The sequence below is a fragment of the Nuphar pumila genome, chromosome 13 (assembly GCF_984573655.1).
Source record: "Nuphar pumila chromosome 13, dmNupPumi1.hap1.1, whole genome shotgun sequence".
NCBI classification, from domain to species: domain Eukaryota; kingdom Viridiplantae; phylum Streptophyta; class Magnoliopsida; order Nymphaeales; family Nymphaeaceae; genus Nuphar; species Nuphar pumila.
In genome coordinates, this window is record NC_143261.1 from 5,739,899 (window position 1) to 5,767,443 (window position 27,545).

The 27,545-nt window shown below is 36.2% G+C and overlaps 1 protein-coding gene across 1 annotated transcript in view; it reads right to left on the minus strand.

Annotated features, from left to right (window-relative positions):
* CHR18 (chromatin remodeling factor18) overlaps positions 1-27,545 on the minus strand; it is a 212,530-nt gene that overhangs the window by 166,393 nt on the left and 18,592 nt on the right. The window contains exons 5-8 of the mRNA XM_089984290.1: positions 24,964-25,130; positions 24,809-24,864; positions 24,612-24,687; positions 15,213-15,279 (exon numbers count right to left, since the gene is read on the minus strand). Of these exons, the coding sequence (XP_089840416.1) occupies positions 15,213-15,279; positions 24,612-24,687; positions 24,809-24,864; positions 24,964-25,130 (366 nt within the window). The remainder of the gene's footprint in view (positions 1-15,212; positions 15,280-24,611; positions 24,688-24,808; positions 24,865-24,963; positions 25,131-27,545) is intronic.

Sequence of the window (27,545 nt, forward strand, 5' to 3'; positions counted from 1 at the left end):
CAATTGACTATTATCCCCCTCTATAAACACAACTACTGAGCCTGTCAGGCCCAGCCAAACCAGGTTCAGCTAGGCCGGACAGTGTTGGCTGGACCCAACCGAACCAATGCCGGCTGGGGATTGTTTGGCAGCCTGTCAAGCCCAGCCAAACTGGGAGTGGCTGCAGGTGGGCTGGAACCCTATCAAAAATAAAAAATATAAAAACAGAAAACAAAATGGTTTGTTTTGTTGGACTGGCTATGCATCCCAGACGCTGCTGGGCAGGCATTTAGCTAAAAAAACAATAATAAAATAAAAATAGAGACAACTGCTACAAAAAAATTATATGTAATAAATTTTAAATCTCTGCTGGCAGGCCCAATTGAGCTGCTGGTTCAGCTGGGCAGAGGGCTCAGTTTTAGCCCAGTCAACTGGGTCAGCTGGGGGCAGTTTAGTTAGGTACAGACTCAGCTGACTGGGTTCGGCTAGGCTAGGTGCCTGTTGAAAAGAAAAACCCAGAAATCTTTCACTTCTGAATCTAATGGTTATGTGGATTCATGGTTACTACATGTTAGAATTATGTAGCATGGATGTATAGGTTTGAGTATGGCAAAGGTTCAAATTTGTGCACATTAAAGGCATTGATTTGAGCTTAAAGAGAATTCAACTGATGCTCTAAATTTCCAGACTTTTTTCCTATTATGAATGATTAGGCCTTACTCATGCTAAGATGTTGTTCTGCATGCTTATGGTTGACTAAGTATACATGCTCATTGTTTCTAATGTGATGTTATTTATACATGCATTCTATGGGCATGTGCCAATCTTGATATAATGATTAATTCGCATAGTAGTTGGCATGTGGGCATAAATTGACTCATGAAAGAAAATATGTATTTGGCATGATTATGACAACACATGCAAGGAAAAAAAATTGTTCATGCACATCCTTGTTGAGCATGTGCGAATGTGCATTCAGAAGGCATGTGAAAAGACTGCATAAATGGCATCTTCATTATGAATTTTGTCTTATATGCATTGGTGGTTATAATGGATCACTGTAGGCCGTGTGGGCCTCGAGTAGGTATTTCTCCATGTTTAATCTATGCATCGCAAAAATCAACATAGTGTTTTTAAACAAATTACATTGTTTCATATAATAATGGGTCGTGGTCCCGTGATAAGTTTCGCATGTTAAATTATGAAACGAAGGTTTGACTTTTGCATGATGAATTGCAAAACAAAGAATTGAAATAAATCATTATTTTAAACGATAAGATAAATGAGAAAACAATGTAATTAATGTTTTTTTGGATGTCTCTTTTAGAGTGTGGAATCCTAGACTACGATTTTGGAAAACCGTGAGGATACTAAAACTTTGCGTACATTTGTTCCCTTTTGCCCCTAAACCTAACTAGGTGGTTCACCACCCGGCCAAGGTTTTAGGGAGATTCTGTCATTTTGCTTGGAGGTGGTTTGCAGACACAGTTATGGTTATTGGTATACCAAGAAAAATGGCATTAGTTGATACTGATTTCCCTAATGTCTCGACATTAGATGATGAATTCTAATGTTCTGATGAACGGTGCCGAATCCTGAAGTCGAACGAGGGCCAAGTTGGAAACTCATTATTAAAATACCAATTTGTGTGTTAAGCTACAACTGGGGACCCGACTTGAACTGGAGAGTTGTTTAACCATTTTGAGTATCCGCGTATTATGTTAATAAAAAGAAAAACAAAAATGTGTGCATTAAATAGGGGCATACATACAGAAAGAAAACTTTAATAATAACTTAAGTTATTCATGCATGTACATTGAATTCATGCATTTTACTGCTCTGCATTAGATCGAGCAATTTTATTGCTTTCTGAAATGTGATATCTCCGGTTACATATTGTTTATTCTTAAAATGTATAAATGATCAATTGAAGCATGAAATAGTTGTTACATTTTCTCTAACATATTGCATGAATCTCATTTATGTTCTGTTTTCTTATTTGAGTTGATAAAGGGATTCGTACGCAGGATCTCGCATTCTGACACCTTACTTTTGTTTTTCACAGTTGTTGAGACTCAGTGATGGGACTTGCTACTACAGGGTGTTACATGATTGCTAGACAATGTTCAGTTTGGACAGAGGGGCTCTACTTTATAGACTTGTTCTTATTATTGTTATTGTTATTATTATTCATGTTTATGTCTCTAGACATTTCATATTTTATTGAATAAAATTGGATAGCTTTCACTAATGGTAGTGTAAGATCTCTTGTGGTTGTGGATGTGGTTACGACTGTAAGGCTCCGGGTCTCTAAGAATGTTTCTGCAATTGTTTAAAAAAAATTATCACTTTTTAACGGATAGGCGTTGGGGTCGTTACATTTAATACCTAAAAAGAATCTTAAGAAACCTAAATCAGACATATCAAAGTTTTCTTTTAAGATATTTTTAATATCATTGATTCCTTGTTTGTCACTTCCAGTGATAATCATAACATCTGCATAAAGTATAAGAATAACAAGCATAGAACATGTACTTTTAACAAAAAAAGCGGTGTCGGTATAACAAGAATGAAAACCCAGATGAGTCATTACATTACTAAATTTATCATGTCAAGCTTTTGGAGCTTGTTTTAGACCGCATAAAGTTTTTTAAAGTTTAAGGATTTTACCTTTTTTCAATACAAAATCCAGACAAAAGAAGCATCTAAATCTCTTCATTTAATTCACCATTCAAAAAAGCATTTTTCACATCTAGTTAGTAGATGAGTCGTTTTTTAATAGATGCAACAGCTATAAGGGTCCAAACCAGAGTTACTGGAAGCGTCTAGGTAAGTGGGGAAGCATGCTTCCCCGAAACGCGCTTCGAAAGCGCGAAATGTCGCGCTTCCAAAACGTGCAGGGAAGCACCACTTTTAAATGGGAAATGTGCTTCCCTTTAGTGGGAAGTGCGATTCCCATCACACTTTTCCCATTTTTTCAATTTTTTGTATTTTTTATTATTATTTTTTCGCTTCCTAGGTCGCTTCCTAGGTCGCTTTTGAGACGATTCCCAATTCGCTCATAAGTGGTCCTACACTTCCCGCTTCCTAAAATTTTGAAAGTGCTTCGCATTCCGCTCCCGCTTCCTCAACTGGCAACCATGGTCCAAACACTAGTCATTCTAGCTACCGGGACGAATGTTTCTTCATAGTCAATACCATAATCTTGAGGGTACCCTTTGGCCACTAACCTAGATTTTTATCGTTCAAGAGACCCATCACTCTTGGTTTTAACCTTAAAACCACATCTACATCCTATAGATTTCTCTCCTATGTGTAATGAAGTTATTTTTCATGTTTTAGCTTTTTCAATAAAATTAAGTTTTATATTCATAGCTTTAACCCATTGAGAAAAATTTTTGGCCTCATTATAATGTAATGGTTAATAAAAATGCAATGTAATTAGACATGACCTATATTTTGGTGTTAATGTGTCACAAGATAAAAACCTATTTGGTGGGTTAAAGATACGATTGGATCTCCTAAGGGAGGTTTCCTCTAATGATGAATTTTGAAAATATTTTTCAAAAGCATTTGGAGGATTCCTTTGTTCACGTCGATTATAAGTTCGCATAGGTTTAACAATAATATCATTATTTATAAGTGATTCTTCATGCACATTTTCATTGATATTTAAGGGATTATCCTCTATGTCATCCAAAGAATCATCACAAGAATTCAACTCTTGTTGTAGCAAGAGATCAAATAAAAATATATAATCAACTTCATTGTTTTCTTTAATCTTCTCAAAACCATTTTGATTTTTCAAAAAGGTTACGTCTTTAGAAACACATAGCTTGATACTGTTAGGATCAAAACATCTATAGTCTTTTTTTGTTATCTCCATAACCCATGAATACACATTCAATGGCATTTGGAGACAATTTATCTCTTTTTTGAAAAGGAACAAAACACTCACAACCAAAGATCCACAACCGATTGAAGTCGCGTGTCTTTTAAAATAATTTTTCATAAGGTGATATGTTTTACAAGGATGATCAGACCATTCTATTTATCAAAGAAGTTGATGTTAGAGTGGTTTAGGCCCAAAAGCTTTTTGGAATGTCTTTAGAAATAAGCAGTGTCCTAGTGGTTTATAAAATATGTCTATGTTTTCTTTCGGTTATTCTATTTTGTTGGGGAGTTCTAGGACATGATTTTTTGTGACAAATTTTGTTTACTTCTAAATAATTTTGAAATTCATTCAATAGGTATTCACTACCTGAATCAAATCTAAGAATAGAGATGTTGCTTTGATATTGATTTTTGACAATCATATGGAATTTTTTAGAGGAGAAGACATAAGATTTAAAATTAAGAAAGTTTATCCAACATATCTAGTGAAACTGTAAAACCCGCTAAAAAAATTTTATGTGGACCCGGGCCGGGTCGGGTCCGGACCCGACCCGGGCCCCTCTTCATTAGGGTTTTAATAACCCGACTCAGGAAGAGGATTTTAAATCCTCTTCCCGAGCGCCGCCCCCCTTCCACCTTCGATTTCGGGGAGATTGGGGGAAACCCATCAGGGTTTCCCCATTCATCGCCCCCCCTGAGGCTTTTAAAAGCCCTGCTGGGGGGCGGGGGAGGGCACACAGCCCTTCGTCCCCAACACGCCGCCCTCGATCGACGCCTCCAGAGTCGCCAGCCACCTCGCCTGCTCCCCTTCCAGGTACGCCCTCTATCTCAGTCTCCTCTTCCCTCTTCTCCCCCTCCCATCGCCCTCTCTGTCACCTCGCCAGGACGCCGGCAGGCGGCGCACGGCCCCTGCCGCGCCCTCCCACCTTCCTCCTTGCCTTTGGAGACCCGACAGGGGGCCTACAGGGCCCCTGTCGTCCCCTTCCCTCTTTTGGGGGTTCGTCGGAGTGCCGGCAGGGGGCCAAGGGCCCCTGCGACACCCCTTCGCCCCGATCTCTCTCTCTCTCTCTCTCTCTCTCTCTCTCTCTCTCTCTCTCTCTCTCTCTCTCTCTCTCTCTCTCTCTCTCTCTCTCCGGCAGGGGTTTGTCCCCCTGCCATCGTCCTTTCGCCGGACGGCAGGGGCTCGGCCCCTGTCGATTCGCTGTCGTCGGCAGGGGTGCGACCCCCTGCCGTTTCAGTGTTGTCGGCAGGGGAGCGACCCCTGCCGATTCGTTGTTGTCGGCAGGGGCTAGCCCCCTGCCGATTCGCTGTCGTCGGCAAGGGTGCGACCCATGCCGTTTCAGTGTGGTCGGCAGGGGAGCGACCCCGGCCGATTCGTTGCTGTGGGCAGGGGCTAGCCCCCTGCCGCTTCGCTGCCATCGGCAGGGGTGCGACCCCTGCCGCTTTAGTGTGGTCGGTAGGGGCTAGCCCCCTGCCGATTCGTTGTTGTCGGCAGTGGCTAGCCCCCTGCCACTTCGCTGTTGTCGGCAAGGGTGCGACCCCTGCCGCTTCAGTGCTGTCTGCAGGGGCTCGCCCCCTGCCGCCTCGCTATATTTGACTTTGGCTCATTCCCTGTCGCCCCGTTGTCATCAGCAGTCGGGGGATCACTCTGTGCCGCCTAAACCTACCCATGTCCTCGTCGCACCATTAATTATATTAGCAAAATTCAATATTTAACACTCTTGCCTATTTACGCAACAGGTCCCGATCGTGCTTCACGGCTCAACCCTCGTATTATCCTCTCCCGTAGGCGTACGCAGCTGCACGACATCCCAAGGTAGGGTAAAGTCGCACAAAAGGCAATTGATGAACATATTTAAGTTGAAATGACTAAGATGCCATGCTAGATATGCTTAGAGTTATAATTGCTTCTGCATTGTGTATTATCATGTTTGTATGCGCATGGGTCGAGGTACAATTTCATTCTTCGATTATTACTTTGTGTAGTTGTTTATGAATTTGATGTGTGGTTTCGTACTTCTTGCAATACCTATGCCATTTTTTATTGCATACATTTTTGCCTGGACATTTCCCTTAAGTGAGGTCTGACTTCGGGTCTCATGTATTACTTATGACCTTATGTGTTTGTCTATCTAAGTGGCCAAGGTATGGTTTTGGTACATCGTGTGTTATGTGCTTTTGCTCGAGGTGCGGCATCGCAAGCCGAGCATTGTTTGTCGTCATGTTATAACCTGCATATGTTGACACTTATGGTAAATATGTACCTACATAAATGTAGTCTAGTGCCCATCCTGATTTTCACTTGTTTTCAAAACACTAGAAGTTGTGCTTGTGCATTTCAGTTCCCTAAAAACGAGTTTCCTTCTGCGAACTTGGTGCTCTTTATAATGCACAACTTTTGCAAAGTATGATTAAGTCTTGCAGGATTGCGAAGTCACATTTGGCCCCTCCCAAGTCCACACACTTGGGAGAAATGTTTTATAACCTTGATTCAAGTTGCGGCTCATTTTGAATAACCCCGATCAGGGGCATGAGCATATGAATGAGTGGGGTTCTGTTGAAAGACCCATTCTTTATTTATCAATCTAGTGTCACATGTCGATACTAAGATAAATTTTGGATGCGAGTTTGATAGTGTTGTGCCTTGCATGAATGACTTAATGTGGCATTATGACTTTTAAGGATAAATCGTGTCAAATGAGCACTCCTTTATTCTTTGGATTGTTATGAAGTTAGGTGTTGGGTGTTCCTTTTGAGAAGCCCACACACCTCCCTTGTTCATTATAGCGTACTTTTAGACATGCACAACATGTTAAGTACTTTGTTGATCGGACGAGAGATCCGAGATGACCTTGCATCATGAAATATGAAAAATGTTGTTGAATTGAATTCAAGACTTATCTTGCCAGGATATGTTGTATTAATTCTTTTACAGATAATATCTATTGGGATTTCTTTTGTGGAACTATTTCCTCTTTCATCGTAGTCTTACTTTTGACAAGTACGACCGTACTTTTTGACAAGTACGTCTTCTTACATTGCGATGATTGAATGAGTAGGTTGTGGCAACCTCGATGAGTGCAAATGACAAAATGTTGTGATCACCTAAATAAGTGATGTTTTCGTCTTCACCGGCAAGATACTCGAGTGGGTCGAAAGACCAGAGTATGTAGAATGGGTCTTCAGTTAACTACCCCTGATGTACTCATTCGAATCGATGACTCCTGTCAGGAGAGAGGACAGGAAGGTACAAAACTTCGATGGACAGGCCATTAATGGCAGTTACGAGCAAAAGACTCGACTTCCCCAGTCATCGGAGTTAGGGGAATGAGACTACCATAATTATCCTAGGTGGTAGCTCTCCATGTTTGGGATGCATCCATTGTTTATGCTGCTTCGGGGATTTCTCTCTTGGTCACCGACCATCCCCTTAGGTGCGAACTCAGTCAGCTATCCGGGTTATCATAAAATACATAGCATAATAAACCCCCGGATCAGTCTAGGCTGTTTCTAGAGTCGTGCCTTGTGCGTACCCGCTTGGCCAGTTAATATCGAAACATAATCTGATCACACAATTTGTTGAGTTATGCCCATATGGAAGTTATAGGGTACAACAGGTTCAATACTTATGGAATTGTGTGTGTGGTTGACGAAGCATTGTATTTTGCGAGTTAACTTTCTTGTGCAATGCTTCGCTTGTAATAGTTAGCCTACTTGTGCCAGTAAAATGCTTGTAATAATTTTAGCATTGTGCTCATGATAGTTGCTCTCTGAATCTGTTGAAATTAAATTGCTATATAATTGCCTGTCTACCTGACATATTAAATTATTCTGCTTAATTATGTTCAATATTGTTATGTCTGTGCACCTACCAGTTTTTAGTGAAACTGACCCATTTTATGGGCAGGTAATGGATAGGTAATACAGTCGCGATGGCATGATGGCGTGATGAGATCAAGATAGAGTTTTTTCCATGGCGTTTCGCTCCTGAGAACATGTTGGTAAATTTGGTATAAAGTGTGTTTCAAAATTTCTCTTTTCTTAAACCGTGAGTTAATAAAACTGATTTAGTAAGCTTCTTCTTGGTTTCAACAAACGAATTCTCAATTATTGAAACTCTGTTTCTAGACCATTCGCTGTAATGCCCTCAAGGTCCATTGACTTGTGGTTTTAAAAATATCATTTTCCGCTGAAGTATTATTTAAACTCTGATTATTGTATGATTTCAAAGCTTTTTAAACTATTCTAAAAAGTTACAAGTCTTAGAATTTTTGGGGCGTTACAAAAATCATCAATAAAGGTAACATAATATGAATAGCCTCCTTTTGATATGACGGAAAAGGTCCTCAAACATCCGAATGCACTAATTTAAAAGGTCTCTTGGAGACAAAGGTTTTATTTGGAAAGGGAGTGGATTTCATCTTTCCAAAGATACAATCTTTGCAAACTAAATTTTTTCATTGCAAATTTTTTCCCCAAAGAGAAGAAGATACCTATTTGAGAGGCTTCGATACCCAAGTTGTTTATGTCAAGTTTTAATATTTTTTATCTTGGACATAATTACAAAAAGAGTTTAGAGGAAGGTTTAGATATTTCATGTAGTAGAGATCTTCATTCCTATGGCTTTGCCCAATCTGCTTCCCGGACCGGAGATCCTACACGAAGCAACCCTCAGATGAGAAGGAGATTCCACATCCTTGATCGAAAATTTGTGAAACGAAAAGAAGATTTAAACTTAGTTTAGGAACAAACCTTTTGGCAGAAAAAAAATTAGAAGAATTTAAGGTTCGAATACTTTTAATTTGCAAAGATGTCTCATCAACAGTTGAAACATAGGAGGTTTTTAAATTAGTGCATAAATCGAATAAACCATTCTCATGAATATAGAAGATTTGTATGTTTTGACATGATTGTCAGGCTTGGACACGGCTAACACTTCATCTCTTCTATTTATAATACCAAGACAAGTCTCCTCTTGGCATATTTCAGCAATAGCATCTTCCAAAGGAAGAGGCTTAGATATGAAGGAGAAACGATCTAACTTGTTCATATTCGGGCATAAGCCCATGTAAAAATTGAACAAAGTATTCTTTTTTCATTTGCCTTGTTCTTAGTTCAACATCTTCAATAGCAACCCACTTGGGTTCAAGAAGAGTAGTTCATCCCATAAGGGGTTAAGAGTACTAAAATTACAACGAACACTCATGTGCCCTTGTTTAATGGTACGTGTTTTTTCTTGGAGAAAGAATTGTCTTGCAAGGGCTTTTTGTGTATCCTTTCATGAAAAATCATGTCTTGTTTGCCTTGCGAAATTTAGCAATGTTGGCACATATCTTGAGCTCAACAATATTCATAAACAATGCAAGGATCTTGGCATGTTTACTTTCTTAATGAAGTAGAGCACAAGGAATGGATTTTGGTGAAAGTTCTCTTTTTTTCATTCAAAACAAAATATTTACAACCAAAAACTCGATCTATTATAGTGCGATTGAGTACCAAAAAGTTTTCCAACAAGGATGATATTTTTTTAAGGAAGATGGCATTCTTTTTATGAGATAAAAGTTGTAAGGGCAGCTTCAGCCCACAAATATTTTGGTACATTGTTTGCCTTGTTAAAATGTACCTATTATATATATATATATATATATATATATATATATATATATATATATATATATTCTGTTTATTACATCAATACCCGATAGGGGTATTTTTGTAATTTCATAGTTGTTTTAGAAAACAACTATTTTTTTCTTTTTTGAACAAATGTAATTTTTACTTTTTATTTTTTTCATTTCTTTTTTATTATTTTTGAGGACCTAAAGGGGCTCCAACATAGAAGTCGTTGGAGCCCCCAACGGTCACAAATGTGACCGTTGGGGGCTCCCAACGACTCTATGGGAGCCCCCTTTTGGCTCTCCTTTTGAGGCCCTTTGGCCTTCCTTTTTCCTCCTCCTTCTCTTGTATAAATAGGGGTGATCCCCTTGTGTATTCTTATCTTGGAGAGCTCCTCTCTCTTTTCAATAAGAGGCTTTGTATATTGTTGCCTTCTTAAAGGCTTGTGCTTGTATTGTCCCTTCGTGGACTTGTGATATTTTCTCTTTTATTATTGTTGTATGTGCTTGCATGCACTCTTTATATTTCCGCAATATCTCATTACATGGTATCAGAGCCACTCGATTCTTGAAGGAAAGGTGTGGTTCGTGTATCTCTTATTTTGGTGGACAGCTTCTCACTTCTTGGCAACATCATGGAGACAAAGATTGATCTTTCTTTCAAACTCAATGGAAAGAACTATATGATGTGGGCATCGGCAATGGAGAATAATCTCAAAGGGAAGAAGCTTTGGGGTTATGTCATGGAGACCGTTCGGGAACCTAAGCTTATGCTCACAAAAATGGAAGAAGATCAAGAAAAAGCTCTTGAGGGAGATGCTCGTCTCAAGGCCATTGAAAATCATCAAAAGGAAGTAGAAGATTGGGAAAGCAATCACGCAAAAATCCTTGCGTGGTTTATAAACAATGTGGAGCTTAAGGTATGTGCTAATATAGCTAAATTTCGTAGAGCCAATGAAGCTTGTTCCTTTATGAGGGGTATGTATACCCAAAAGGATCTTGCAAGAGCATACTTCTTGCAAGAAAAAGTTAGAACCACCAAGCAAGGTGATTCTAGCATTCAAGACTACTATAGTGCCCTTAACCCACTATGGGATGAATTGGCTCTTTTAGAGCCAAAGTGGGTTTCTATGGAAGATGTTGATTTAAGACAAAAACAAATGGAACAAGAGCGATTGTTTCCATTTCTTTTTGGGCTACGCCCCGAATTTGAGCAAGTAAGATCCTCACTTCTCCATAGATCTATTTTTCCTCCTATTGAGGATGTTATTGCCGAAATCACTCAAGAGGAGACAAGGCTTGGCATGAGTAAGCATGTTGATGAAGTCCTTGCCGTATCCAAACCGGGTAACAATGTTAGAACCTATAAGCCTCCTCATTTTGGGAAACAAGGGAACTACAATGGAGGAAGAAAAATGATTGTTTGTCATTATTGCAATGAGCCGGGTCACATTAGACCCGTTTGTCCAAAGCTTATGGGAGCCTTCAAGCCTAAAGTAGCCTCTCTTGAAGAAACCACCTCTAAAGAAGATGAAGGCAAAAACAATGACATTAAAGAAACTCTTGGACAAATATCTATGGCTCTCCAACAAATGCTTAAAGTTTCTTCCTCCACATCGGGTGCGGCCATTGCTTCAACATCATCACCCGGTACGTATTCTTGGATCCTTGATTCCGGAGCTTCTTTTCATATGACCCCTCATGAGAATGCACTTAGTGATGTTTGCATCAATTCAAAGGACTCTTGTGTCTCAACGGCCGATGGAACCTTTTTGAAAATTTCAAGTATTGGCTCTTTTAAAGATTCTCAAAATTTTTGTGTTCCAAAAGTAAGAGTTGTTCCCAAATTAAATTTAAACCTTTTTTCGGTTTCTCAAATTGCCGACCATGGATGTGAAATATCTTTCTCATCTAATGGTTGCTTTGTGCAGGATCTCCGGTCCGGGAAGCGGATTGGGCAAGGCCATAGAAAGGGAGACCTCAATTATATGGACCATCTTGATCTCCCTACAAACTTTTTTTGTTCTTATGTCCAAGAAAAAAATATGGAAACTTGGCATAAAAGACTTGGTCATCCAAGTTATTCCAAAATGTATCTCTTTCCTTTTGGAAACAAATTTTGTAAGGAAAAAGAAATTAATTGCAAAGATTGCATTTTTGGAAAAATGAAGTCTATTCCTTTTCCAACTAGATCCTTTTTCTCATCAAGGCCTTTTGAATTGGTGCATTCGGATGTTTGGGGTCCTTCTCCGGTTATGTCTAAAGGGGGTTATTCATATTATGTTACGTTTATTGATGACTTTACTCGGTATGTTTGGATTTATTTCCTTAGTCATAAGTTGGAAGTATTTACTTTCTTTAAAGATTTTCATAAAAAGGTTCAAAATCAATTTCAAAGTAACATATCTATTTTAAGATCCGATTCCGGTGGTGAATACTTATCTCACGAATTCCAAAACTATTTAAACCAAAATGGCATTTGTCATCAAAAGTCATGTCCTAGGACTCCTCAACAAAATGGCCTAGCGGAAAGGAAACATAGGCACATTATAGAAACCGCTAGAACATTGCTTGTGTCTAGAAATATTCCAAAAAAAATTTGGGCGGAAGCCGTTCTTACCTCAACCTATCTAATCAATAGAATGCCCTCTTCTAAGTTAAAAAATGCTTCTCCCTATGAGAAACTCTTTAAGTTTTCACCCGATTTTAATCGACTTCGTATTTTTGGTTGCAAATGTTTTGTCCTACTACATAAAAGGGATAAGTTATCTTCCAAAGCAATTGAATGTGTATTTTTTGGATATAGTGAAAATCAAAAAGGGTATAGATGTTATGATTTTAAGAATGATAAACTCTATGTTTCAAAAGATGTAACATTTCTCGAAGAAGAAAACGGTTTTGATAAAATAGAAGAGACAAATGAAATCAATTATGTATTCTTATATGATCTTATTGATGACATACAAGAAGATTCTCTTGAAAACATAGATGACACTCACGAGGTATCCCCTCTTGACATAACACTCTCAAATGATAGTAATTCAAATACAAATGTTCATGATAGCAATGCCAATATAAATGTTTACTCAAGAAGAAATCAAGAAAAACCTATTAGTGCCCTCGAAAAATACTCTCAAATTTCCGAATCCATTGAGGAACCACAAAGTTAGGCATTCTTCTAGAATATCAATACCCCCAAATAGGTTTGTCTCCTATGACTCTTTAACTCCCAACTATCGGGCATGTTTGATAACTCTACACTCTTATTTTGAACCAACTCACTATAATCAAGCTAAATCTATACCTCATTGGGTTGAAGCAATGCAAGTTGAAGTAAATGCTTTAAAAAAGGCCAATACTTGGGAAGTAGTTGATCTACCCTCACACAAAAAACCTATTGGTTGTCGTTGGGTCTTCAAAGTTAAAACTAAAAGCGATGGCTCTTTGGAACGATATAAAGCAAGATTGGTTGCAAAGGGATACTCCCAAGAATATGGTATTGATTACGAAGAAACATTCGCCCCCGTAGCTCGTATGCAAGTGTCAGAACCTTAATAGCTGTCGCATCAACCAAAAAATGGCCTATTTATCAACTTGACGTAAAAAATGCTTTTTTAAATGGAAGTTTAAGTGAAGAAGTTTATATGGATCCACCACCCGGAATAAATATTAAGCAAGGTCAAACACTTCGGCTTTTAAAGGCATTATATGGTCTTAAACAAGCTCCTAAGGCTTGGTATGATCGTTTTAGTGATATCATGATAAAATTAGGATTTCATTCTTGTTATACTGACACTGCTCTTTTTGTTAAAAATGCAGGTTCTAGTATCGTAATTTTGTTGCTTTATGTTGATGATATGATTATCACTGGAAATGATCAAAGTAGTATTATTAATGTTAAAAATATGTTAAAAGATAATTTTGATATGTCCGATTTAGGTTTTCTCAGATATTTTCTTGGAATTGAGGTTGTATATTCTCCTAGAGGATATATTTTGTCACAGATGAAGCTTGTTGCATATATATGTTCTAAGTCTGGGATTTCTGATGATAAGAAGGTAGAGACTCCCGAGGTTATTAATGCCAAGTTGCGGTTAGAGGATGGTGTTCTTCTGGAAGATCCTACACCGTACAGACAACTCATTGGGTCTCTTACATATTTAACCATCACCAGACCAGATATCACTCATGCGGTTCACTCAGTCAGTCAATTTCAGCATGCTCCTACAACCGTGCATATGAGTGCGGTTCTCCGAATCATCCGCTACATTCGGAATACCATCAATAAAGGGGCTATTTCTATCCTCCTCTTCCCCTTTGAATCTTCTTGCTTATACTGATGCAGATTGGGGAGGTAATCCCAATGATCGAGTCTCAACTACTGGTTTTTGTGTCTTTTTAGGGGACTCGTTGATTGCCTGGCGATGCAAGAAGCAGCAGAAAGTTTCACTATCATCCACTGAAGCTGAGTACCGAGCAATGGCAACCACAACAATGGAACTTGTATGGCTTCGCAGTTTGCTTAAAGATATGGGAGTTGATATTACTGAAGCCTCAAAGCTGTGTTGCGACAATAAGAGTGCTATCTATATTGCCAGCAATCATACTTTTCATGAACGTACGAAACATATCGAAATGGATTGCCACTATGTTCGTGACGAATTTTTACGAGGAACTATTGCTCTGCCATATGTCACTTCAGAATATCAGTTGGCAGACTTCTTCACTAAAGCTCTTCCGGCTCCTCGGTTCATGTTTCTTCTCGGCAAACTTTCCGTCCTTCCCCCGTAAAGTTTGAGGGGGGGTGTTAAAATGTACCTATTATATATATATATATATATATATATATATATATATATATATATATAAATTCTGTTTATTACATCAATACCCGATAGGGGTATTTTTGTAATTTCACAGTTGTTTTAGAAAACAACTCTTTTTTTCTTTTTTGAACAAATGTAATTTTTACTTTTTATTTTTTTCATTTCTTTTTTATTATTTTTGAGGACCTAAAGGGGCTCCAACATAGAAGTCGTTGGAGCCCCCAACGGTCACAAATGTGACCGTTGGGGGCTCCCAACGACTCTATGGGAGCCCCCTTTTGGCTCTCCTTTTGAGGCCCTTTGGCCCTCCTTTTTCCTCCTCCTTCTCTTGTATAAATAGGGGTGATCCCCTTGTGTATTCTTATCTTGGAGAGCTCCTCTCTCTTTTCAATAAGAGGCTTTGTATATTGTTGCCTTCTTAAAGGCTTGCGCTTGTATTGTCCCTTCGTGGACTTGTGATATTTTCTCTTTTATTCATTGTTGTATGTGCTTGCATGCACTCTTTATATTTCCGCAATATCTCATTACATGCCTCCCTCACCCAAGTATTTTTAAAGTGCCCTATTGCCACACCCGCACCTATGTGACATAGAAAGTAACCTTAAAAACATAAAGAAAGCAAATAGTGGTGTCATGGGTGAATGGACTGGAGAATAATGTGATGCAGAATTAAAACTCGTACAGCTCAACTCCCAATAATAACTGGGCTTTTAGAATATCAATGTAAAATCAATCAACATGCAGAATTGTCTCATCTATAACCTACATCAGCAAACAACGACACTGCAGCACTTGGAAACAACGAAAAAAAAGTTGTGGGTAATAAACTACTGCATGCTTCAATATATTGACATGAACAGAGTTGCTTGGAAGATGGAGAAAGGCGTTTAGCACTTACATTGAAGATCTGAAACAGCAGAAGCAGCATCTAGAGCACGCTGTACCAGAGGATCTAACTTTTGTACCTATAGGAAATTATTTTAGAGATTAAAACATATCAGATATTTATAAACGATCTTAGTTGAACATCAGAGTCATTTCATGAAGATAAGGCAAATCTTCCACCTAAACCACAAACTTTGACCCAAATATTGATATGCAAATGACTTTAGTTCAAAAGATTTTGATATTCAATGCAGCAACCTGCTAATTAAGAAATGCAGCCAACTGATTTTTAAACTTCCCAAGCATGAGCCAGCATTTTTACAAAATTAAGGATTAGAATATGGAAACTGTAGGACAACAATGTGGCATTTCATGATTTTTATTAAATTAATTCAATAAAGTTTTATTATTTTTAGCAGACCGTGTGTTTCACGCAGTTCATGCACAACCGTGCGCCAACGGTTCACGTTGTTAACGCAAATTATGCACCAGCGTGAATGACATTGATAATTTTTTATTTTGCAGCAAAGTGTGTGTTTTATTTTATTCAGTCTAATTTAGTTTTTTTTTATTAGTTTTATTAGTTTAAGCATCCATTGTCGGTAGATTAGATTTCTAGATTTCTAGTTTTCTTTATGTAATTAGTTAGTTAAATGGATTCAATATTTTCTTTAGTTAGTTTGTTAAGTTGATATTTCATAGTTAATTAGTTAGGTTGTTTTGATTTCTTGTAATTAGCAAGAATCTGTAGTTGTTACATACTTAGTTAGTTAGTTAGATATATTTTAGTTTTCATAGTGTTTAACTGATTTTGATTTTAGTAACTAACCTTCATTACTTTTACAAAATCGTGTTCTGCGTTTTCTTTTCTTTTGTTTTGTGTCTTGTGTTTTGCAGGTGAATCTACGTGGACGAAAGGATTGTTATTGCTAGGGTTGTGCCTGTGCGAAGACAAAAGAAAGCTAGACCGCAAAGGAACAGAGCCCTGCTGAATTTTTCTTTTCTTTATTTTATTTTTTTTAAGGCCAAAGGCCATTTGATTAAGTTGGATTGTAATAATTCTTGTTATTTTTGGTTGAGCACTCCGCAGAGGGTAGCACGTTTTATTTACATTTTATTTAAGGCAATAAAGTTTGTCTTTGTTTGGGGTACAAAAGCTTTTAAACATGTTCCTTTTGTTCGACCTGAACTTCACCACTCGTGTGAACCGAAATTTTAAGATTTGATGCACAGTTTGCATAAACGATTTTTATTGAAAATTACCTTTTAAAATACTTTCACGAAAAGTTGCATCAGATGTAATCTTATAATATATATATTATATTTATATATGCATGTATACATATATACATAATATAAATGAAGATATATATTGTTATTTATATAATATATATATATATATATATTATATATAATAGTCAACTTGGGTTGACTAATTCAACCAACATTGACTTTATATAACCATTGAAGAGGATCCAACGATTATATTGGTAGTCGTTGGATCCTCTCCAACCGCTAGAAGGGTTCTCCCTTTCTCCTTTTCTCTCCTTCCCTATAAACAGGGGTGTGTGTGCATTGTAAAGTGAGAGAGTAATGGATAGATTTCTAGGTTTTGAGTGTTATAGTGCGACTCTTTTGTAATTTTTCATTTCTTTTGTATTATTTGAATTTCATACTTATTGAAATTGTTTATTTTTAAGTCTTGTGTTTTATAAGTATTTTCATTGTGAATGAGTGTTTAACTACATTGTATTTTTGGCTCATTTGACGTATTCCAAAGTGCATTGGGATCTGTACCATTTTGTGGCATGGTATTAGAGCAAGGTTTGATGTCTTGAGAAAGATTCATATTAATGAATGGTATGGATTTAAGAAGTTTGTATTCTAATATGTATCTTTGGCTTTTCTATTTTCATATGTACGGTAAGTGTTTGTAAAAGGGTTATGATAAAATTAAATGTTTTTGAAATATATGATATGTTTAGTGAAAATTTATATTTTGCAAAATATGTGATTTCTTAAAATCTTATGTGCTTCATGTTTTTGCAAAATACTAAATTCCTTTTTTGAATGTCTCTTAACATATGTGGGGACTATCTTTCAAAAAAAATTGATGTGATCAAGCATAAAGATTAAAAAGATGTATTGTGTGATCCTTTTTTAATATAGACGTATTTTCTATGTTCTCATAAGGTTTTTCTATTATCATGTGAATGTGTTATTTCATGTATGGTTGAGTGACATTGTTTCATTAAGACTATTTTCAAATGACTTGTGTTGGATTAAGGCATCTTTAGGTATATACCTCAAATAGTCCTTATTCAATAGCATAAGCATGACTAGTTATCATATACTCAAATCTTTTTTTTGTGTGTTTATCTTATTGGTTTCTTTCTTGAGTATTGATATTTTATATCATGCATCTTGGATATTGTACTTTCATTGCATTGTGAGAAAAATCTCTTGTTTAATGCAATCATATGTGGGTTCATAGTTACTTATGTTATTAAAATCTCTATGGCTCTTTGAGAATATTTTATCAATAATGTCAACATTTTTATGTTTATGCATAGCTCTTAGTTAGCTCCTATTGGTTTTGTATTTGTGTGATTTTGCACTTAGCTCTTTTGGAGTCTATATGTTGCCTTCAATTGCCCCGTAATAGATTTAGATCTAAAGATTATATATGTTATTCTTGTTTATTTAGTGAGATTTATTGGACTGTTGTATGAGATGTGCCTTAGTTCATTTGTTTCTTGAGTAATGGACTTATGATCCTTTTAAAGATTCTCAAGCATTGTATTTGCATGCTTATTTACTTATTCAAATTTATAAAAATTGTCATAAGACATCCTATGTTGCATTGCATGTGATTGCATCAACTGACATATTGTTTGTGCATCTAATTGCACTAATTCTTATAAGGTTTTAATCTAACTTTGTTGGATTTGATTTGAAATTTGTTTTTCAAATCGGCTATTTTGTATGAACTCACCTATTTAGAAATTGATTTCCATGAGTATTTATTGCCTTCTTATGGCATTGTTTTTGTCCATCACAGAATTTCATATATGATGCATCTGTTAGAAAGTATGCGAAAATGAATTATAAGAATGCATAATACATTCATAAGGTCCAACATTGGACAAAAATAACCTCATAATAAAGAATAAGACAATGGTCCACTAAGGGACATCACAAGAAGCCTACGAAGAGGCATAAGTTGCACATTATTTATTGAATGAGGGCCTAAAGGCCACTGAGAATACATGGGGAGCAACACCCATTTATGCACAAAGAAGAGAGAAAAAGGAGAGGCCAAAAGGGGCTATCCATAGAGACATTGGGAGCCCCCAACGGTCACATTTGTGACTGTTTGAGGCCCCAACGAATCTATGTGGGGCCCCCACTTGCGTGAAATAAAAACAAAAAATAAAAAATAAAAATATAAACTAATTCTAAAAATAAATAAATAATAGTTTTTTATAAACAACTATGTAGCTAATACAAAATGACAGAAATACCCCTATTGGGTATTGCACACATATGTATATATACAACAACAACAACTACACCTTCATCCCAAAACAACTACGGCATTTCGATTACTTCATGATTACTTTGATTTTCATGTTAATAAGTTGCATTTCGATTCCTTCTAGTGTATATTATTGGTTCAGTTGTTGTTATATTCTCAATGGGAGGTTCTACACAGATATTTTCATCATTACACAGTAGTTTAAACAAGAATGACTAATCAAAATTTACGTCTTGCGACATGTTTCCTTCAAATCCACTTCCATTTTCAACAAAATTAACATTCCTTGAGACGAGAAGTTTATCATTTTTTATATCATACCATTTAAATCATTTTTGTGTTTCAAAATGACTAATGAACGCACAGGAAATAGCCTTAGAAGACAGTTTATCTCCTTTATCATTTAAAACATACATAACATTTGCAACCAAAGATTCTCAAGTCTTTGATAGTGAGGCTCATATTTAAATAATTTTTCAAAGGGAATTTCATCGGACAATGTTTTTTAAAGCATCCTATTTCTAAGATATACTGAAGTTAACGCAGCTTCGGCCTAAAGATTTTTTGAAACATTTTTAGCAATAAGGAGAGTCCTTGTAGTTTCCATAATGTGTTTGTGTTTTTTTCTGAAATTTGGTTTTGTTGTGGAGTTTTAGGACACGATCTTTGATGTAGAATTCCTTTATTTTCTAAAAATTGTTTAAATTCATTTGACAAATATTCTCCTCCAGAGTCAGTTCGGAGGATTTTGAGTTTTCTTTCAAATTGATTTTTGATCAAGTTATGAAATGTTTTGAAGATTGCGAACACATCGGATTTAAATTTAACAAAGTAAATCCAACAAAGAGGTCGGGGTAGGCCTAGGAAGACTTGGATGGACATGATAGGAAAGGATATGAATGCTTTGAACTTCACCGAGGACATGGCGTTGGATAGAAATGATTGGAGGAAAAGGATTCATGTGGAAGACCCAAAATGAATTTCTTTTTTGGTTCATATCGCTGACCCCAATTGTTTTGGGATGAAGGCGTAGTTGTTGTTGTTGTTGTTGTTGAAAGTAAATCCAACAATATCTAGTGAAATCATCAATAAACACAACGTAGTATGAGAATCCTCCTTTAAATGCTACGAGTGCAGTACCCCACACATCTGAATGAACTAATTCAAAAGGCATTGAAGAATAAAAGTTTCTTTGACCATAAGGCAAGGTTGTCATTTTACCAAGTAAATATTTTTTACATTCAAAATTTTTTGTACAAATATTCTTGGTAACAGGTACAAAATTTAATTTCTTTATATTTGGATGCCCAAGTCTATGATGTCAAGTATGTATATCTTTTGTTTGGGCAGTGTTACAAAATGATTGCCTTGGAATACAAAGAAAATCCATATAATAGAGATCTCCTACTGGCGGTCCTGCACCCAACATTTATTTGATGAGAAAATGACATCACAGCCATAATCCGAGATTTGTGAAACTAAAAGTAGGTTAATATGAAGTTGAGGTATAACTCTTATTTTTGGAATATAAAATTTGCTATGTTTTGACAAATCATTTTTAAAAGTTTAAAGACCTTATATTTCTAAGGTAATACCGTCAGCAGTAGAAACAAAGGATGTTTTTTAATTAGATTGACATCCTGATAATATAGATTTATGTGGAGTTATATAAAAAGAAGCTCATGAATCAAGGAGTCTAGAGCACATACCAGGAGAGGAAGATGATGCAATGACCGCTCCTGAGGTAGATCCTTTAAGAAATGGTTGCAATGCCTCCGTCAGTTGAGATAAAGATTTGGTGAGGTTCTTGATTTTCAAAGTCTCATCATCTTGTTTTGATGGTGCAGCGGCAACACGTTTTTCTTTAGGCCTACACTTGTATTTAGGACATTGAGGCCTAATAATGACCAAAATCATTAAAGTTATGGCAAATGATTTTTTATTCTCCTCTATTTCTATTAAGGTGAGGCGGTTTATATGGCTAAATGTAATCTCTGGTTTTGATTCGGCAAGAGCGCAATCTTCTTCTTGACCATTGCTAGAGGTAGCAAGAACACTAATATTGTTACTCATGTTTAGCCCAGTTTCTTCTTCACTAAGTTTAGTGAGAATCTCATGAATAGGAGGAGGTGATGAAGATGATAGCTAAGAGGCCCTTGTTTGTTCAAATTTGGGTCTCAAGCCATAGAGGAATGTGAAGAGTCTATCTTCTTCAACTTGAATTCCTCACATTTCTAGGCACTTTCCTTCCAATTTGAGTTCAAATTGGGCAAGTTGGGTCCAAATGGAAGATAATTTTATAAAATAATCTCTTACATTTTTATCTCCTTGTTTGATATTTCTAATCTTTTCTTGGAGATAATATTTATGAGCCATATCTTTTTCGGTAAACATACCTTTAAGATATCATCACGCTTCATTTGCCTTTTTGTAGCATCATAGGTTTGAGACAATTTTTGTCTCAACTCCACTTAGCATCCATAAAAGAATTTTTGCGTTTCTCATTTCCCATTCATCCAATTTCTTATAGTAGTCTTCCATGGCTTTGTTTCTTTCTTCGAGACTAGTCTCAACCCCATTTTCACCTAATGAAATTTTAGGAGTGGGTTCAAGAACAGTACCGCTTACGAATCCCCACAAACCTTGTCCTTTGATGAATGTCTCAAAGTATCCCGCCCAAATGTTGTAGTTGCTTCCTTCAAGTTTGAATGGTGAAATAAAGTTGGAATTGTTTGTATTGTGTGGAAAAGATTCACCCATGGTGAATTAGTTGAGAAGAAAGAATCAGCACCACGAAGTAGAGTAAGCACGCTTTATGAGGTAGTTCACCAATGTATCGTTGATCATACACTAAGCTTCGATACCATGTGAAGAGTCTAACATGCAATCAAGTTTCCAACTAACTTGATGCTTCAAACATTCATAAGCTAGCACAAAGTAGCATTAGAGTATTCACACTACACACCACCACAAACGTGAGCAAAGTGTTGCAAATGCACTATTTTATTAATGACATCAACAACAACAACAACTACGCCTTCATCCCAAAACAATTGGGGTCGGCGATATGAATCAAAAAAGAGAATCATTATGGGTCTTCCACATGAATCCTTCTCCTCCAATCATTTCTATCCAAAGTCATGTCCTCGACGAGGTTCAAAGCATTCATATCCTTTCCTATCATCTCCATCCAAGTCTTTCTAGGCCTACCCCGACCTCCTTTAACTAATATATTTTTTCATTTCTCCATCCTTTTAACTGGAGCATCATTAGGCCTTCGCCGAATATGTCCAAACCACCGTAAACGATTATCTCTCATCTTATTTTCAATGAGTGCAACGCCTACCTTCTTAAGTATCCCCTCGTTCTGAATCTTATCTTTTATTGTATTTCCACACATCCATCTAAGCATACGCATCTCAGCTACACTCATTTTTTTAATATGATGTCTCTTGGCAGCCCAGCATTCCGTACCATATAGTAAAGCGGGCATGATAGTCGTCCTATAAAACTTTCCCTTCAACCGCAATGGCATTCTACGATCGCACAACACTCCAGTTGCAGTTTTTCATTTCATCCACCCAACCTTTATCATATGATTTACATCTCCATCAATTTCTCCATACTTTTGAATGATAGATCCCAAATATTTGAAAGAATCATCCACCGGTATTTCTTGCTCACCAAGCTTCACTACACTCACATCACTATTTCGTTGCTTACTAAACCAACATTCCATAGATTCTGTCTAAATCTTACTCAACTTAAAACCTCTTGCTTCAAATGTTTGTCTCCATAATTCTAACTTAGCATTAACCCCAGCTCTAGACTCATCAATCAAAATAATATCATCAGCAAACAACATACACCACGACACATTTTCTTGAATTGATCTTGTAAGTCCATCTATCACTATAGCAAATAGGAAAGGGCTTAAAGCAAATCCTTGATGTGACCCAACCCTTATAGGAAAATTGGTTGTCACCCCTCCACAAGTGCGAACATTGGTTACTTCTCTTTCATACATATCCTTAATTATACTAATGTACTTGAGAGAAACACCTTTCTTCATCATTGTCCACCAGAGAACGTCCCTAGGTACTCTATCATATGCCTTCTCCAAATCAATAAAAAACATATGCAAATCTTTGTTCCTCTCTTTATTTCTCTCAATAAGTTGTCTAAGAAGATGTATAGCTTCCATAGTTTATCTTTCAGGCATAAAACCAAATTAATTCTCCGATATCATGACAACCTTCCTCAACCTAGACTCAATCACCCTCTCCCAAAGTTTTATAGTATGACTCATGAGTTTTATACCACGATAGTTTCTGCAATCTTGTATATCACCCTTATTCTTATATAGAGGCACCAAAGTACTCTTCCTCCACTCATTAGGCATCTTATTTGTCTGTCAAATCTTGTTAAAAATATTTGTCAACCATTCTAAATCTTTCTCTCCCAAGCATTTTATTAATGACATAAGGGAGTAAAAACCCTTTTCATAAGATACATTTTACAATGGGCTGAAAACCCTTATCTATAGAGGTAAGCTAAAGATCCAAAGAGAGATAGTCATTGGGTTGTACCCAACGTCTCTAATTACTTGACAGGAAACATAAAGTAAAAGAAACAAAAAATTAAAAAATTACAAATATATACGTATGTACTATTTTGTAATAGATAATACTTATGAGCCATATCTTTTTCGGTAAACATACCTCTAAGATATTTTCGCGCTTCATTTGCCTTTTTGTAGCATAATAGGTTTGAAGCAATTTTTGTCTCAACTCCACTTAGCATCCATAAAAGAATTTTCTCATTTTTCATTTCTCATTCATCCAATTTCTTGAAGTATTCTTCCATGACTTTGTTTCTTTCTTCAAGACTAGCCCTAACCCCATTTTCACCTAATGTAATTTTGAGAGTAGGTTCAAGAATAGTACCTCTTACGAATCCCCACAAACCTTAACCCTTGATGAATGTCTTCAAGAGTCCCGCCCAAATGTTATAGTTGCTTCCTTCAAGTTTCAATGGAGGAATAAAGTTGGAGTTGCTTGTATTGTGTGGAAAGAATTCACCCATGATGAATTAGAAGAGAAAAAGAATCACCACCACGAAAAAGAATAAACATGCTTTACAAGGCAGCCCACCAATGCACGGTTGATCATAAACCTTGCTCTGATACCATGTGAAGAGACACTTACAAATAATCAAGTTTCCAAATAACTTGATATATCAAACATTCACAACATATGCTAGACCAAAATAGCATTCAAATACAAGTGCTAAAATAGTATTCAAACACTTCACGGGACAACTAAAAAAATGCATCACATGCACTATGGATTTAATACATGTGAGAGGAGAAACCCTCTATATTCAATGTCTTTACAATGGGCAGCATGCCCTTATTTATGGAGGACTGTACATGAAAAGAGCTGTTGGAATAGCCGTTGGGCTACTCCCAACAGCTCTAATTAGTGCTGTTGGGAGTAGCCTAACAGCTCTTAGTCAAACAGTCAACATTGTGACTGTTTAACAGACCTTGACAGTCAACAATGGCTGTTTGCTGAAAAAGACAAACAGAATAATAAAAAGGAAATAAAAAAACAAAATAAATAAATAAAAAGTATTACAAGAATATAAGTCCATACGTTAAATATATAGTTATATACATATATATATATATATTCAAGTATAATCATATATGTTATTTTCTAACAATCATACCCCATAAAGTGCACGTGACTATGCTTGTTTGTGCATCATTTCATGAATCAGGCAATTCATTGGATATCATGGCTAAAGTAGATAGTTCAGATACCCAGTACCCAATAAGACCCACTAAAATCCACAGATTTAATTTCTTACCTCAACAATAACATCATGAATCTGGCTAAAAATTTTCTCTGCAGACGACAAAGAGGAAACAGGGAACATCCATAATCTGCAATGGAATACAAGTTGTAGCAACATCGTCAATACAAGAACTTCTAAAAAATAATATAAGTCAAGTTCCACAGGATCATCCAGGGGACTCCAACTATAGCAATAAAAATAGCATGCACCTTTCTTTTGCATGCCAACTAGCTTTTGGAATCATGTGCATTGTTCTCACAAGTAACTGGACGAGATAAAAGATAATTATCAGACCAACATCCATATCACGTTGAAAGAATTTGTGTAATAAAATAAAAAACATATAAGAACAGTTAGACAGTACTGGATGATAATCAAACTTAGCAGCAATGTTTGCACTAGCGTGAAGGAAAATCCTGAGATGTAGTTTAGGCACGTCTTTTGACCTATCATCTTCGGGATTGTTACTCCTTTCGCTGCTAGATGATTGCTGCAAATGCACTTTTCCTGGTGAGGCTACCTTGCACTGATCTGCAGATTGGGAAGTACATTAACCACACAAGAAAGTTCTATATGTAGAAATGCAGTTTCATCAAAACGCACTTCAGCATTTGAACATTTATATTGCTAAGGGTTCAAACATAAATATTTGGAAACACTGAGATGTAATGCACACAGATGGGCAGAATGACGTTATTTAAGAAACTTCAGTAATAAACAAGAAAAAGACAAATACAAACTCATAGAACACCAAGCAAAGCAGCTTCCTAGACAGTATATCAACTTCCAACACATAAACAGGAAGTGAAAATAAAAAGAGAACAATTTTCTGAACTAAAAAAATAAGATTTAATCAAAAATAAAATATAAAGTTTTCTAAACAAGTACCATGTTGCAGAAGCATTGCCTGTGCTTGGAAGCACACTTCCAATGCTTGAAATTGCAGCACTTTTGGAGCAATAGGAAACAGAGGTCTAGGAAGAAGTGTGCTTCTCAGAGTCTGATTTTAAAGCGAAAGAGTGGGAGTAAAAAAAAACACAACACAACATAATAACTCAATTATATTTTTTGGAAAGTTCAAAATGTACCTCCATTCATGATTGATACATTAGAAGAAGATATTGCATCCAAGGTCATACGGGAATTGTACAAATTAAACTCCAGCATTTTCTCCAGAAAAATAAATTAGATTAGAACCACCTATAAAACTCAAGTTCCACTATAATCCCAAATTCTCAAGTCATAATTCCACGCCTCTCAATAACTTGTCTTCCTCCACCCTTCTTTGGCATGATTTCTTTCTCCATAATCGACTCACATGTAACCAAGTATCACACCTTGCCTTCTCACCTTTTTCTTCTACAATGATCTTCTCTCTTCTTCATCCATGCAATTTGAAAAATTCTAGAAAATGAAACCATGATTATGGGTAGAAATTTGAATGGACATATCCGAAAGGTAAAAAATGAATTTGAAATAATAGATGAAGGATGTGGATTTGGAGATTACATGAGATAGAAGAAATGATTATTAATTTGCAATCGCATTCAATGATCAATCTCGCAATAATTAATACATAATTTCAAAAGAAAGTTGGACACATGAAATAATTCAGGAGTGAATCACACTTGAACACATTGATCACTTTCCTTTAGGAGGAAGAGAATTAAAAATGTGCAAGCAAGAATTGCAAGGGAATTTCAAGAGAATGTATTACAACCAAACATAAACTACTAGTTTTAGATTTGTGCATGAAGAGCAAGATGACAAGATAAAAGTTATCAAAAGAAACCCAAGGATTAAGTGGTGGCAGCTAAAGGAGACAATGTAGACAAAGATTAAATAAAATGTTACTCAAACAAGGTAGAATTGGATAATACATTCAGATCAACTTCAGAGGCAAATGGCATGGATTACTACGTAGGTTGCCAAACAAGCACGTGGGAATCAAAAGCAAAAACTCATATGTACAAAGAAACTCGGTGGCATCAAAGTTCTAAAATCAATAAGGATAAGAAAGTATATTTTGAAACAAGCCAAAAGAAGAAAAAAAACATGATAGATTTAGACAAACATAAAGCAACCAAAAAAAGTAGACACAAGGCCTTGTAAGGCCAAATATGATCCATATGATAGAATTTATACCAGGTTGAGTACAAAAATAAGGTGTAAAAGGTAGAATTTATACCATGTTGAGTACAAAATAAGGTGTAAAACATATTTAAGTTAACCAAAAATAAAGAGAAACCCAGAGAATGTGAAGTGCATTAAAAGTGAAGATGAAAAGCAGTTAGGCAAAGGTGATAAGTGTAAAGATAGATGGAGAAAATATTTTTAGTGACTAGTTAAATGAAAGGAAAAATGAAGTATGACAATAAGGAAAGTTTCACTAGAGAATGATGGAAAAATTAGTGATGATGTAGAAAAAGCAACAAAGAAGATGAAGAAAATAGATACAACAGGTTGGTATGTCCATTGAGCTTTGTACGTCAATGGTTAAGACTGAGATAAAATGGTTGGCAAATTTATTTATATTTGACATACAGCGAAAATGACAAATGAGTGGAGAAAGAATACTTTTGTTCCTATATGTAAAAGCAAATGTGATATTTAGAATTACTCTAATTATATGGGTATTAAACTTATGAGTCACACTATAAACTTATGGGAGAGAATGATAGAGCAATGTCTAAGAAGCAAATTACATATATCAAAAAAAATTGGTTTCATGCCAAGAAGATCAATAATAGAGGCTATTTTTTGTTAAGACAACTCATAGAAAAATTTAGAAAAAGGAAAAGAAATTTACATTTTTTATAAATTTAGAGAAGGCTTATGAGAGAGTTCCAAAGGAAACTAATTTGATCAACATCAAAAAAAGGAGATATTATATAAAAACACTAAAACATTCAAGATATGTAGGAGGGAGTTGTAAGGATTGCTAGG